General features: G+C 33.9%; 1 protein-coding gene across 7 annotated transcripts in view; it reads left to right on the top strand.

Moving 5' to 3' along the window:
• Positions 1–16,275, top strand: part of CSMD1 (CUB and Sushi multiple domains 1) — a 1,090,193-nt gene that overhangs the window by 749,780 nt on the left and 324,138 nt on the right. For all 7 annotated transcript variants that reach the window (XM_017814555.1, XM_017814556.1, XM_017814554.1 and 4 more), the window contains 2 exons: positions 4,586–4,710; positions 10,042–10,163. In XM_017814555.1, coding sequence (XP_017670044.1) covers positions 4,586–4,710; positions 10,042–10,163 — 247 coding nt within the window. The remainder of the gene's footprint in view (positions 1–4,585; positions 4,711–10,041; positions 10,164–16,275) is intronic.

Here is a 16,275-nt window from a genome sequence, read left to right as displayed (position 1 = left end):
ACAGCTACTAAACAGGAGGGTGTAGAGAAAAGAAAGCCAGACTCTTCTCAAAGGTGAACAGTGACAGGACTAGAGGCAATTGTGGGACATGGTAAATTACTACTACATTCAGAATTAAAAAAAACCCAAACACGTTTTTACTATGAGGATCGTCAAACATTGGAGTTTACAAAAGAATTTGTAGAGTCTCCATCCAGCGAAGCATTCAGAACTCAGCTGAACAGGGCTCTGAACCTTCTGTTTTAACTGGGCTTGATTGGAATGGGGCATTGGACTAGATGACATCGTCTTCCAATCTAATTTATTCTGTGAATCTATAAATGTTGTACAGTTTTTATATGTTCATGATACACTGTTGGCCAAAGAGATCTCAGGTAGTTATGGTCCAAGTCAGGGGCATATGAACAGCTGTTAAGAAACAACAGCAGTCTCTGCTTGAAAACCTTAAAGCTTGAAGAGTGTTAGAGGGAGAATTTAATCTCTTCCCCTCTAGACTGTAGTCTGTAATTCAAAAGAGAAAGGGAACTAGAATAATTTTAGGGAAACAGGTTCAAAGATCCAAAGCATGTGAACCTCTACGTGAGAGAGCTCAACAACAAATTTCCCAGCAATGCATAAATACACCAAGAGGGAAAGCCCAAAAGAACCTTAAAGCTCAAAGTATATTATAGGATATCCGAGGGAATCTAATGTCAAAGAACCTTACAAAACATAGACAACTATATTTTGAACACAGTCTCTTAGGAATTAGTGTGGGTTAGAGGTATTTTAAATGTCTGGAGCTTACTTATGAGCAATGCTCATTCAATCGACAGTGCAAGGCTATTTCCCTCCATCCTTTACCCTATCCAACCTCTGATAATATTTTCATTTCACCAAGTCTATCTTACTGTTCATGAAGATAAATGGATGTATAAGGTGTTCAAGAAACATCATATAAGATAAATAAAACATATTATATACTTTGATCATATTAATTATGTGCATATTTGGGCCTCCAAATTCTGAATATTATTTGAGAGAAACAATATAATTTTGTTTTCCTCCTAAACCTTACTTATTATTCTGAAGACTGATTTTGCAACAGCAACTGTTTTTCATGTACTTTGAAGTTTGATAATATCTATTTAAAATGATCTTAATTATCTTGGTGTTATCTGTCGAAATCTGGTTGGACATTTAAATAGAGAATTTGGCTGGAATTTAGTTTTTGTTTCTCTGAAATGACAAATCAAGCTCTTCCATAGGAGAAGGGACATAATATTTACTCTTTCTTGCATTTCTCCAGTGTAATGAAAATACTCTGGAGAGTAAAGAAAGGCAATGTTTTTTTTCTTTTCTAAGAGGCAAGTATAAACACCAGAAGGAGCTATTGTTCTTGTCAGAAGAATGACAATTGTGAATATTAATCTGAACTAAAACATGTGAAAATGCACATTATTCAAAATCTTTTCCTGTCTACTGAAAGTCATGTTATGAGTGGGATTGATGGAAAGGCAGAGGGTTTATTTTCAAGACAGCCTGAGACCCAACTGATTCTGTGATGACAAGTTCTTTGAAAAGGGTTTCATCATTTTCAGCATAATAATGGCATTCACTCTAATATCATAAAGCAAACAAAAAGGTATTGAAATCTTAACCTTTTCATTCTGTCCTCCTGCCACGCTTTTACTGTGTTCACTTCAGGAAGTAGGAAGGAGATTTTTCAGTGATTTTAAAACAACACAGTGGATATTTGGATTCATTTTGAGGGACAAATGGCAAGTCTGACTTTGCTAGATTAATGAGAACATAATCAATACAATTTTGGGCTCAATATCACATTTTATTTTTACATGAGACCTCAAAACAGTTTGTTTAAACAGATTGCCTAAATGAAATCTGAAATAGATATAAACAATACTGTTTCATCTGTCCTTAAATATTGTATGCTATGTGTTCTGAGGTGAGAATGCAATAATTTTCCACATTTTCACCAACACTTGTAACACAAATAGCTTTTAAATTTTCAAAACAGTTTTTGAAAATTAAATTAACTTTTTTATCTTAGTATTGTTTTATGTTAGTATTTTATTTTTAAAACGGCTTCTTTAAGTCAAATTCTAGCTGTTTTTATAAACCTTCAAATATTGCTTTGATTCAAATTTAAAATTGAAATAGAAAAAGGAGGAAACAAATCTCTTCCACATGTTGAAAAGTTTACATAGAGAAATATCAAAACAAAGCACAATATTTCCAGTGCCCACAGATTTGCACAATGACTAGGGAGGTAGAGATGTAAAAAAAAAAATAACCAAAACCAAACTAAACCAACTCAATTAAAAACATTAATTTTTAACAAGTGGATATTAAATGAAGCAATAATTTTATTTGAAATCATAGATCAAACAAGATAAAAGACAACTTTAAAAACATGTCCACTTTTTAAATGGGAAAATGTCAAGCATAATCAATGAAGAGACTCAGCAATCTGGATGTCGTTTAGGAGTTTTATGGTAGTTTGTGTGTTCCAGGTGCATCCCATCTCCTACAATGCTTACTTAGATATGTAAGGAGCTTTTGAGTACTTATGTTATTATCTTGTTCTTTAATGTGATGGTTTTTGCTATGTTTCTTGTTTGTTTTTATTATGTTTTATTCAGTATATTTCTTTTGTGTTCCTTAGTTTGTGTTCGAACATTTCAGAAGATTATACCCATCTTATAGAATATATGACGTTAACATTAATTGTCCTTAGACCCTTAGATCCAAACTATTTCTAGAACTTTGGGGGGAAAAAAAATCAACCCAAAACCTGAAATACATACTGTGTAGGATAACACTGAAACAAATGGGATCATCATAGGTGTATAGATTAGAATAGTGTGTAATGTTTTGTGTATACATTAAATAGAATTTTAAAAGTATGTCTGTAATGATCAAAACCCAGTCTAAACATGAAAACCTTCACTTACTGCATCAAACTTAAAAATATTTTTATTCCTCTTGTTCATTTTGGGGTTTTATTTGGGGTTTTTTCCTTTCTCTATTTCTTGGGGAGAATAATTGGGTATTTTAAATTATAAATCAAGTAATTGTGCATTTTGTTTCACTCTAATTTTTTGTGTATGCAGAGCTTATTAATTGTCCTTCGAAGCCTTGATAGTAGCAAACTTCAGGGAAATGTTGAAGTTTTCATATTGGCTCATGCATCATTACACTTTTGGGAAAGTCTTTATCCAATATGATTTTTAAGTACTTCAATTCTCAATTTGCACTTATCACAACTGGGTAACTGTTTGTTTTCTGTTTCCTTAGCAAAACAAATTCAGAGCTCATCATTTTAGAAAATATGAGAAAATGCATTTAGAAGATATGTGTTTATGGCATTAAAATGTCAGAGTAATTAATATTATTATTTTCTTTACAAAAAAGAGAAAGTAATTGTTTATTAATTTGATGTATTTAGCAGCTCAAGAACAAACTTCTAAGTAGTTTTTGAAGCTTTCCTAGATTCAGAACATCATACTCAAATGTTAAAATTAGCAAAAACAACAACAAAAATCCTAATAAAGTTTCATGAAAGAACTAAAAGAACATAGTATTGATAAACAATAGAGTTAGTGTTTGTGACATCCTCTGAGAAACTAAGAAAATTCTTGTCCTTGAAGGGCAGCAACGAGATGGATGACAGTGAATGAGATTATTTGCAGTTCTCCACAGTACAGTTATAACCACTGAGCTTTCTGATTGCCATCTAGCAATCCCCTGGTGTTTAGGACTCTAAACTGAGAAATCTGCTTTATCGAGGTCACTTAGTTCGCAACATGGGATTATCAAATACAGATTTTAAAAGTACATGAAAACCAACAACAGAACCAGTTGTTTGTGATGGGGAACAGAGAGTGTCACAAATAATAAATGGAAGCAGACATGTAAATACTGTTTAGGAAATCTCTCTTTGCTATAGACAGTAACTGTATACATTTTTTTTTTAATTCTTCATAAAGGTTGGTCAGCATAAATCATTCCAAAGGGACAGATTTCAATGTTATAAGTGTAACAGTCAATTTTCAGTCCTAAAACAAAGTTATCATTTAGCATGATTTTTAACAGGAAAATTCAACAAGGTCAAGAATATTTAATAAATTATTATCATTGACTGAAATTAGTATTTCCTAGTTGCATGTTAACAAATTACTTTATCTAACTGCTTATTCTCTCACTTCAGAAAATAGAGAGGTTGGAATTACTCATGAAGTAAATTCTGTTACCTGAAAGAATTGTCATTATATACTTTCTTAAAAAATATATGTCCCTATGCATTCATTGAACTCATACTTTAAATGATCAAACTTAGCATCACAATTGTTTCATATTCCTGGCCTTACTTCCTTAAAAGGTGAGCAAACCAAATAATAGACTCATTCCCTAGAGTATAAGTTGTTTTTTATGAATATAATGTTGATATAGCAGAATTTTGCACCTTAATTTCTTTGTTTGGATCTTGAAATATTGTCATTTGGTGACGTTCACATTTATTTGAGGATGTTGATATTTAAAATATATTTTAATTCCTTCCTTCTTCCTCCCATTTGTTTCCTAGGGTGGGTGCAAGTGTACAGTTTTCCTGTGAGGATAATTATGTGCTGCAAGGTTCTAAGAGCATCACTTGTCAGAGAGTGACAGATACACTGGCTGCCTGGAGTGACCACAGGCCAATTTGCAGAGGTAAGTGTTATTCTTTGGAATTTTTCCTGACGTTTGGATGGGTAATTATAATTTCTGATTAAATACGCAATAAAACAATACTCAAAACAAAACAAATAAAAAAGGGAATTATATCTTATCTGTATATATGCTTACATATATACAAAAACCTTTATGTAGCTTTAAACCTGCAATCAAAGTTGTAGAAAAGAGTATCAGTTTAGAGAGGTAATTTCCTTTAAATAGTTTTAATTTCACTTAATCTTTTTTTTTGTCATGTTAGACTTATTTTAACTAGAACTAGTTAGGTTTATATTAACATTTTCTAATAAATTCCTAAATAGGATCTCCTCAAAATCACATTTTGTTCCTGTCAGTCCCAGATATTTACTTAGTCCTCATTTTTCAGTAAATTCCTTTCTCATTCATCTGTTTTGCTCAGCTTTACAAATGAGCTAACCTTCTAACTTCTAAATGTTTTCCCATTGTGGTCTAGATCAATGAATGAGACCTACTTTTAAGGAAGGGCAGGAGAGGTGGCTTTTTGTTTGTTTGCTTGTTTTCCCATTACAAACTACTGCCTGTAATAAAAACACTGAAAAATACATAAATGCTGCCAAAGTACACCAGAACCACGGTATATAGGAAAAAATAAAGAATGCATCCTTGTACAGAACTTTTCTTTTTATCTCAGTAGAAAAATTGATTCGGGTTACACATATGGATTGTACATGTCAGTGACAGCCCTGACCCTTGAAATGTGGTTGCCTGACCTTCTCCCAGAACCAGACAACCTAGCCAGGACAAACTTTGAAAAACAAGGAAAAACACCACCATCAATTGGTGGGGGAAAAAAAAAAGAAAAGAAAAAGAAATCATACAAACTGTTTGAGATACTTTTATTGTCATTTTGAGGTAGATCAAAGAGATACTTCTTGTACTCACAAAATCTTACACTGAATGCCAGTTACCAGGGCAGCAAATGTTATTTGTTTGAGACACTGTGGAGGGAAGGATTTGTGACATCTGGACTTAAACTTTTGCCTGCTCAAGAATGAGCTAAAACATAATCTCACTTATGTAAAACTCATATACTTAAAAATGTTTTCATTGCCTAGTGGTTTCATAATACCACTTTGAGTTTTTTCTCATGTTGCCAGAGTGGATTTTTTCAATTATATAATCACATATGTGATATATTTGTAAATGATGCTTTATTCATTAAAGACTGTAAACAGTTGTAGTGGATTGGCCCTACCCAACAACTAAACACTCATCCATCCCCAGGGATGGGGAAAAGATCTGGCAGAACAAAAGCTGAAAACTTGTGGGTGGACATCAAGACAGTTCAATAAATGTATCACAACTGTGCATGCAATCAGAGAAAAATAAGAATTTTATTCACTACTTCCAACTAGTTGGCAGATATTTAACCATTTCCTGCAAAGTCAGGCAGAAGTGATCGTTACTTGGTAAGACGAACCTAAAACCACGAAGGTGCCCACTTCTTCCTCCTTTCCCTGGGTTTTTATGCAGAACTTGTTGTCATATGGTATAGGATATCACTCTTTTTGGTTGGTGTCCGCTGTCCCAGCAGTGTCCCTCCGAACTTCTTCTGCACTCCCAACCACCTTGCTGAAGGCTTTGATACTGTGCAAGCACTGCTCAGCGTAGCCAAAACACTGCTGTGTTATCAACACGATTCTAGTTAGAAATCTAAACCACAGCACCATACCAGTTACTGTGAAAAAAGGTAACTCCGTTTCAGTCAGACCTAATAAAAAATTCTATAAAGGCAACTCTTGGGTAAATTATTACAAGCTGTACATTACTTATATTACATAGGCATATCCATGTAAGGACTAGACAATCTAAAAAACAATTAAAAAGAAGTAAATAAAAGTCTTTCCAGAGCAGCAAAGTAGTTGTTATTGTTGTCTCTTGAACTCAGTGTCTCCATAGCTCAGTCAATTTAAATGAAAAATCTAAATATACCCTCTCAGTACTTGGTTTCATAGTACTGCAAAATAATGTGTCCATGCAACTCCACAGTTCACTCCAGTTCAGTGTGGTTTTTTAAATCTCTTGAATTTATTCTTGTTTGCTAATACACTGCAGAAATGAGCTGAAATAATCCACAAGTTATAAAAGTAATGCTCTGGAGAAAGGGACTCTTTACTGCTGAATTATCTGTGTATTATTACTAGTGTTTCCTATATCTTTCAATTGATTATCTGCAAATATCTCTATTATGCTTTACTCCCTTCAGTAAACTTCTAAAAAAATAGGATAAATTGGTTCTATACTTCTAATAAAACCACAGTTGGAAAACAAGTTACTTTCGTCAAACATATTTCCAAAATTGGAGCTAAAATTTCACAACAGTCTGAGAGCTAAGTCAGCCACTCTCTGTAAGTGATTTGTTTGTTTCTGAACACAGACTAACATTGCTTCAGCTGAACAGTGTATAATTCTTGGTCAGTATTATGACATTTCACATGGTGCATGTTTGTGGATGGTGGGAAGTGAAAGACACAAGTTTTATTTTCAGTACGTATTGTTTCCAATTCCTTTACTGACCTTCAATATGCCAGTGTTCATGGAGCTCTTTATTTAGTAATAAAATAAACAATACAAATAACGGTTTATTGTATTTTCTAAATGATCATCAATTTGAATTGGAAAAGCTGATAAACTGCAAGCAACTACTGTGGGCTCAATGGCTTTAAGTGTACAAGACTTAGTGAAGAAGCTGACATTTGTATTTACCCCAGAATGGTGACTAACAAAGTTCAGAATTTATGAAGCTGATGAATCGTCACAGGAACCATCTTATTGTTGGCAAGTTCATGACCTTATTTGAAAGGGCACAGCGGAGGTTCTGCCCTGGGGTCTGCTCAAGGTGACAGTGCAGGTCAGGGTCCACCCCACCGCCCCACCTGGCTCACAGTCAGGGAGTGGTGGGAAGCTCCAGAAACTGTCACAGAAACTGAATGATGCTAACCTAAATGTTCCCAGATTCATTGAATTCAATACAAAAACCTTACAGCGATCCATTCTTGTTTTCTGTAAGCAATATACAAGGCTATCTAATATTTTTTTGCTATGTTTTACAGTAACTCCATTTCCTAAACAGACCTCAGGGCTTCAATTGTCGCTCTTGCTTGGCTTCCCCCTACCCCCTCATGTTTTTTTCCTTACCCCTGAAGTTTAAATAGGAGAAAGATAAAAGAGTAACAGCTTGACTGAAAAATATCTCTTAAAGGGAGATGTTTCAGCCTTTCTTCTTTGCTAGAGGAGGGACAAGCTGTTTTCAAAGGCTAATTGCTACAAAGTTGCACCTCTAGATTAGTTCCTGCTCTAGCAGACCTTGTGCAGGGAGAATTGAAAATAAATCAATAAATATTAATTGTCTGCCAGTTATAGTTCTAGAGGTATGGTGCTTCTACCAGTTACTAGAGTGTAGAAAATATCCTCTATTTCAGATCCTATGAATCTGCTCTTGTTATTCTAGAAATTAAAAGAATATCTTTTTCTTGATATACCTGCAGTATGCTAACCCTTCTGTATTGGTAGTAGGCAGCATACAGTGGCATGCTTAAATGTGATTAGTTCTTTAGTGACACTTAGGGACATGGTTTAGTGGTGGACTTGACAGTGGAAGGGTAGCACTCAAACTTGATAATCCTAGAGGCCTTTTCCATCCCAAATGATTCTATGATTCTGTGATTATTTTTTTTTTTTTTAGCTTTTTAAGTACAAGCAGCTTGTTAATAGCTGTTAGTGCTGTTTTGGTAGAATTACCTACATGGATGAGGGGATTTTTTTGTCTTCTACTAAGATTGTTGCATGAGATTTCCATGTGATATGTCTGAAACTTAAGTGAAATCCATGGAAGACTATTAAGACATTTTTTATCATAAATATAGAATCCTAGAATGGTTAGGGTTGGAAGGGACCTTAAAGATCACCTAGTTCCGACCCCTCTGCATAGAAAGACATTTTCATAGAAAACTGAGTCCTAGTTGAATCAATCTAGACATGGAGTTCTTATAGTCTAGTCTCTAACATAGTAACAAAGGAACAGGTGCCAGTAGCAGATTGTGATGAAAGGATAGATAATCTGACAGTCATTTTCCTCTACTATCCTTTTTTCCTATTTTGTACCAGTCATACTTCTATCAATGGAGAAGAGCGGGGCTCCTCACAGCAGTTTGTGAGGTAAAAAAATGTTCATATTTCATTCCTCAGAATGGAGACAGCTACAAAGAAAGATGAAGACTAAAATTTTACAAAGTACCAGAAATATGTTGTGCATTTTATTCTGATATTCAGAAAAAGAATGAACAAGTTTTGAAGAATCTAGTGATTCCCTCTTCCTGTACTGAAACTTAAATAATTAAAGAGTCTAAATTACATCAGAAGTTAATGAAAATTATGCACATAAATGGTGAGATTCAGAGATTTGTATCTAAGTACTTAGAAATAGTATGATCTAGACTTTCAGTTTTAGCATGTTGCCACAGTGCTGTAGTACCAAAAACTTGACAGTGATATTTTAAGATATTTTGAGTTCATTTATGTCACTCCAAATAATATCTCTAAATATTTTTAAATACTTTTAGATGCTGAAATATTTTGAGAAATTTGAATATTTTACAAAATCTATTCCTAATAATTTTCGGAAAATAACTGACTTTCTAAAGTAATGTATTTTCAAAATGTTGACTATCCAGATTTGCTGAATGTGACAGAGGGATTACAATGGTTTCACAAATGAATCTGTACTTTACGAAAGTCAAGACTACTTGCTGCCTAGACCCATTTTATGTTCTTTTCTTTCTAATTATATTTCTTATGGTGTAAAGAGCTAAGACACCACAGAAGTTCAGGTTTAGGTTATCAGTTTAGAATATACTGATACTGATAAATATGATGATACTCTTCTTTTCTCCCAGTCATGGAGAAATTACAAAGTAGAGCACATACCTTCTTATGTTCATATGTAAAAGGCTCCCTCCATCTACTTGGAAAGTGTAAATCTTTCTCTAAGCAGAATATTAATATGATAATTCTAAGAATTTATTTTGCATAAAGTAAGAACAGAGTAATGTAAATGTTGTGCTGATTAATTGAAAAGTGCTAGTTTCCTTCCTCTGTAGACCATTTTTCAGGATTTTTTTTCTAACTCAAACATCTTTAATTGCAGATTGTTATAAATATATCAGCATAATAATACTTTTGTGGCAAGTTGTTAATAACATTGTGTCAATTTTGTGATATTTATTTAAAACAGAACAGATTGGTTGTTCACCAATCAAAAGCAGTCTGATTTACTGTTTATCATTTTAGCTAGAACATGCGGTTCCAATTTACGTGGACCAAGTGGCATTATCACATCACCAAATTATCCAGTTCAATATGAAGACAATGCACACTGCGTGTGGGTCATTACAACAACTGATCCAGAAAAGGTATGCTTTTTCTCTTTGTCTCAATTCAAACAGTAGAATTTAGATCTGCCTTAAAAATATTCAATATATATCCATGAACACATACAAATGTATATGTCCATTTAAACACAAAAATGACCAGACCAGAGATGTTAAAAAAATACATTACGCACTAGGAAAAAAAAAAATATGTATGAAAATTTCTGCTCAGAGTAGTAGGTCTCATTTAAAGTTTCCAAGTTTTAAATACATTTTTAAATGAAATACATGAAATCATGGTCAAAATCCCACATTGCTAAATGAGGTAACAGTGAGTTTTTCAAATTGTATCTTGATGCTGTTGAATCTTGACATAAAAAACAGACATACATCTAATTATTTTGATAGACCTTGTAAGGTGTTTTATTACCTACAGAATTTCTTTTTTTGATCCACTGTTTCTCAGTAATGATTCTAAATACATAACTATGAATAATTATGTGTAAGATAGTGGTCATAATTAAGTATTTTTCCACTGGAGTGTACTGAGATGCATTTTCACTTGTGCTTCTGTAAAATCAGTAAATGGCAGAGACCCCTTGTGTCTAGGGGGGGAGGAAAAAGTTAAAAAGATTTTTCACTTATATTTCACTTTTCTGTCATGAAGCACAAATTAATGAGTTACAGTAAGTTGAAGGTACAATCTATATGTACTTTCATAATTACAAAACGTGTTTCCTGTGCAGGTTCTTGGAAGATTGTATTCTTGACTTCTTTAATGTAATTAGGGGAAAAGGTTTAACTTTATCTCAGCATAAATAAATGAAAATGTTTAGCTGCAGAGAAGATCAATTTGCTGCATGCTTTCATAGCATATTGTTGAGATGTAAATACTGTTTCTTTGCAAAATCTACTGAGTTCACTTTTTCTCTAAAGAAGATTCAGTGCCTCAATAGAGATATCTGTTCAGGAAAAACAGTCAAAAGTACAAAACCATCACACTGTGGAAGATTTTACTGTAGTGGGACTTCTCTGAAAAAAAAGGTTTCTTTAGATTTCAAACTGAACTGTTATATTTTATTTAGCATAACCATTAGAAGAGAATATTTGTCATATTTTGACTTGAAAATCACTACATTTTATAGAAATTATTAAATCACTTTGCATTTTTAAATATGGAAAAGCATCTAAAATATGGAAATGTCTGAAATTTTCATCTAAAATTTATATTCTGTATATGTGATCTTGTTGATTTTTTCAAAATGCAATATATTTTTATAAGAGAAAATTTAAATGTGCATCAAAAGAAAATAAGCAAAATTACTACTAATAAAAGAAAGTCTTGGAAACTCAATGCTTTCTTTATTCAGTTAATTTTAATTTAATTTTTTTTTATTTTAATTTTTTCCCTTGATTTTAAGAATTTTAATTAAGAAATGTTTTTCATATTTATAATAAAATTAAGATGGCAATCTCCCTATTGATTGTAAGAAAGTTTAACCATAATAATAGAAAAATTAGTATGGACTGTTCGGTATTAATAAAGTTATTATTAATGTATTATTACATTGTACAATTTTATGGAGGTTCAGACTTACCTGTGAAAAACATTAAACCCCCATCTACTACAATAATATGCAAGTTTTGTTCATTCTTTACAACATATCTTTCTCAGTTGATTTAGGATTTTAGTAGTGCAGAACTTAATGAGATTGGTGTGGATTAATTTATTTTTCTGTTCACTGGACTCGAAAAGGCACTCACTCTAAAGTAGCATTCTGGGGCAGGTCATCAGTCACAAAAATATACAGAAGGAATTGCATACCTAGACAGATCAATTATGTTGTGTTATGTTATGTTATGTTCAAAATAAAGAGGTATGAGTACAACACTTGGAGCTTTCACCCAGAAATAAAGTCCACGCTATTACATTTAGCTGGGTGGAAGGTAAAGAGACACACTAACAGAGACTGATCATCACAGTGTAAGAAAAGGAGGCTGAACTTTCAAGTCTTTCATCGGACAGGATGGTCAATAGTGAATGAGTTGTCTTTTTATTATTTTGGATTTGTCGACAAGTGCAATATGGGAAGATCATTTTCTTGATTTCATGTATCTTGAAATTTGCTTTAGGACCATGATGACTGTGAAGTGTTAAAATCAAACATATTTAAGGCTTAGATTGCTTTCACATAAAGCCTGCATCATTTTTATCAATATGTTTCAATATAATATTGGGACTAACTGTATCTGGAGTTAACACTACCTTTTTGGATAATAAAATATAGGAAAGAAGATCCTTTTACTTTACAGATTATCTGACTGAAAAGGAACTTCTTTCCTACTTATTTTTAAAGGAAAATATCTTGCTAGCATTTTCAAATCTATGAACTTTAAAAAAATTAGTTACAAAGATAATTTTCAATTTTGCGAAACAAAGAACCAATTTTAAGATATGCTGAAAGTTTTGCAGATTTTCATCCCTGACTTTTCTTGGAGTTATGAAGATTAGATTGGGGAGTTGCTATAATCTGTTAATTGTGGGGTAATTCAGATTTTTGGTCTTGGTCTGCAAAAGCAGAGAGGGTAAAAGGTTCGAACATACCCAGAGCGAGATTAAGACACGAATGAGTCAGATGGTGGTAACCAAAACGATAATTCATTTTATTCTCTATTAAAAAGGAGAGAAAGGAGGAAAAGAGGAAAGTAAGAAAAAGAAAAGGGTAGTTACAAAAAGCAAGTGATAGTCACCACTGTGGATCCCATGGCGTCTTGTTGATCCTTTCTTCTTCTGTCCTTTGCTGGGGAGAGCTTGTCAAGTGAACTTTTTATATGTAGGCTAAGCAGCATGCTTTCTGATAGCATTTCAGCAGTCTTGCCCAAGCCTAGGGACCATGACAACAGCACGTCCACCACATAGGAATTGGTGTTCATGAGACGATCACGCAATGCACCTGAAGCCTATAGGTTGTGATGTTTGCCTGCTTTACCTTATTAGGAAAAAAAAGGAGGTGCACAGAATTTGTAAGCTGTGGTTAACTAGCATCCTGTCATTGCAATTGTCTTCTGACCTCAAATTTTTGTAATAGTGAAGCCACTTATTTTTTGCAGTTTAAGCAATGGTGAAACATATTGCTTTTCTAACAGTTCAGGCAATGTCAAAACAAATTGCTTTTCGCTAATTCTCTCCAGGAGTCTTCTCTTTTGACTGTCAGATTTGAAAATATTTATCTGAATGCTTAGGGTCAGGTTTGATTTTCTTTTCCAAGTAGACAAATAGTTCATGACATGTTGTTTGCTATGTATTTTAAATTAAATTACTTTTGACTTACTCTAACAGTGAATTTGTGACTTTTCATCAGGTTAGTTTGCACACAGTATTTTACAAAGTGAGGAAATGATTTCTGGTATAACATTCAGTGTAGTTTAAGGAGGATAGTCTAGTTAAAGAGGTTTCCTTGCACAAAAAATAAAACAAGGAAAGCAAGCAAGCAATCAAGTAAACAAAATAAACCACATAATGACCTTGAATATTTTAAAGAATAAATCTAAAAAAGAAATGGACACATAGCATTTTCCAAATTTTGCATTCTGGTGCTGGGGTGGGGAGATTTTTATTGCCAACTGAAAATAAAAAAAAAATTTCAACTTCCTGTTGGGACAGTAGCATAGTTCCAGGTCTTAACCAACCATATCAAGATCGTTGTTAGATAAATGTTTTTCTAACATTTACTTGCCTTTTTCTGAGCAACACAGAATTAAGTTTGATTCTTCTCCTGTTCAAAGGCATTTCTGTTAATGCTCTGCTTATTTTGAAGAATATATTTTCTTCCCTAAACATTAATTTGTTTCCTCTGGGTCCTGCTATTGTAGCTTTTGATCAGCATCCTACTGAGTCATTTATTAGACCTTTAGTACTTGCAAATACAACTTTATGGTGCTCTTCTGACTATCTGTCAGGTAGATGCCGTAATTCTTGGCAACTCTACATTGTTTTAGTTGTTCTGTTAAGCAGTTTCTCAACTTTTTAGGATCAGTTACTTTGAACTGTTCTTCAGAGGTCTTACTGATCTGTTGTCTTTGTTTCTTTCTTGCTCTTAGTATAATCTCTTCAGTATGTACTAAACATGTCTGTCCCTTGCTGTTTCAATTCATTCTCCAAACTGTGTTTTTTTTCTGAAGACTTACTGTCTTGATTTCCTACTGCTTTCACTATTTTATGGTAACATTGCAAGGGCTTCTTTTTTTCAGCCCCAGTGCCTAAAGAAGGGCAACATTTTGTGTTGTTTCAGCAATCATACCTAATTTTGCACAATATTTTCCTGACTGATTGCTGATTGCAGTATGGTAGATGTGCCATGGGCTGCAATATTTCTAAGTTTAATGACCTGGTAAATAAAGACTGTGTCCCAATTAAGTTTGGGTTTTTTTTCTGAAGAATGAACTTTCTGCACAGTACAAAGCACAGATATTATGTATTTGTTTGAGCCTAACAATTTTCTTCTTGTTTACAAAATAAAAGTTATTCACTGCAGTTGCCATGATTGAAGAAATTGGAATTAATTATAAGAAGACTGGGAAAATTTGCAAATAGTTTTATAGGGCTCAACCTTCAGGTATTTCAGAGAATCACAAAATATACTAAGTTGGAAGGGACCCACAAGGATCATCAAGTCCATCCCCTGATTCTGCACAGAACCATCCCCAAGAGTCACACCACGTGCCTGAGAGCATTGTCCAAATGCTTCTTGAACTCTGTCAGACTTGGTGCTGTAACCACTTCCCTGGGGAGCCTGTTCCAGCGCCCAGCCACCCTCGGCACGAAGAACCTTTTTCTAATACCTAAACTAAACCTCCCCTAACACAACTTCAGCCATTCTCTCACGTCCTGCCACTGGTCACCACAGAGAAGAGATCAGTGCTTACCTCTCTTCTTCCCCTCATGAGGAAATCGTAGACTGCAATGAGGTCTCCCCTCAGTTTCCTCCAAGCTGAACAGACCAAGTGACCTCAGCCACTCCTCATACGGCTTCCCCTCCAGGCCCTTCACCATCTGCATTGCCCTTCTTTGGACACTTTCTAATAGCTTAATGTCTTCCTTATATTGGAGTGACCAAAACTGTGCACATAATTCAAGGCGAGGCCTCAAGTTGGATTACACCTCAATATGTTGCCATAAAATGGTATTTCTGATTTATTACCTTTCAAACCATAGACGGGGAACGTCAGGACAACATTTTTATTCAGGAAAACTTCCCCTATCTCACACCTAGGGAATCCACATACTGTTAAGGTTGATTTTGAGATAATTTGTTTTAAGATAATTCATTCTCACAATATGTTCTAAAAGAGCAGTCTTACGGAGTAGCATATGATAATATGCAGGGGTTTTGAATGAGGTTATCTTGCTGATTCATGAACTGATTTGAAGGTTGTCGTAGGTCAGACATGATCCATTAGTGGCACCCATTGTCCATGTAAGAAGCTTATGCAAATACAATAATTTTGCAATGGATTCAGAACCTGTGTTTGAATAGGCAAGTTTGCTCCAGTTAGATGACATGATTGTATTATATTCCTTAATATTAGAGTGGGTTTTTTGAAAATGTGCCCGTAAATAGCTTGTTTCTTCGAAGTTTCACTATAGACAAGGCTCCTATCCCTCCAAGCACCTCATCAGATCATCCTGCCACATGGAATAGCAGGTTTTACATCTACAGAACCTGCAATCTAAGACTACATTCTTATTGGGGAAGAAAGGTCTTACTGAGCACCATATAGCTCATCCCCAAGAGATTATTAGAACCCTACCACAATATTGATTTTTATCTGTAGAACGTATCCTCTCTTACTGTACCTCAGCATTTTGAGTTGCAGACATCTTGAGGATCAAAAATATGTAGATCTACAAACTATTTTCACTAAACATTTTTATAGTCATGGCAATGTACAGGCTCATACTAGTGATTTACTCATTTATTATTTCATAAATTTCAGGACTAATTTAATAGAGTGAAGGAAATAGTCATTGTGATTTTAGGATTGCCTCATTTGTACATCCTATGCCATCTAGATCATACAAATATAGTAAGACCTTCCTGAAAGTGTGGTTTCCCATGATGTGTGGAAAATTAAAGCAATTCGTATGCTCTTT

This window comes from Lepidothrix coronata, unplaced genomic scaffold, assembly GCF_001604755.1.
Source record: "Lepidothrix coronata isolate B3197 unplaced genomic scaffold, Lepidothrix_coronata-1.0 Scaffold45, whole genome shotgun sequence".
Classification (NCBI taxonomy): Eukaryota; Metazoa; Chordata; class Aves; order Passeriformes; family Pipridae; genus Lepidothrix; species Lepidothrix coronata.
This window is presented reverse-complemented; position numbering and strand designations above follow the sequence as displayed.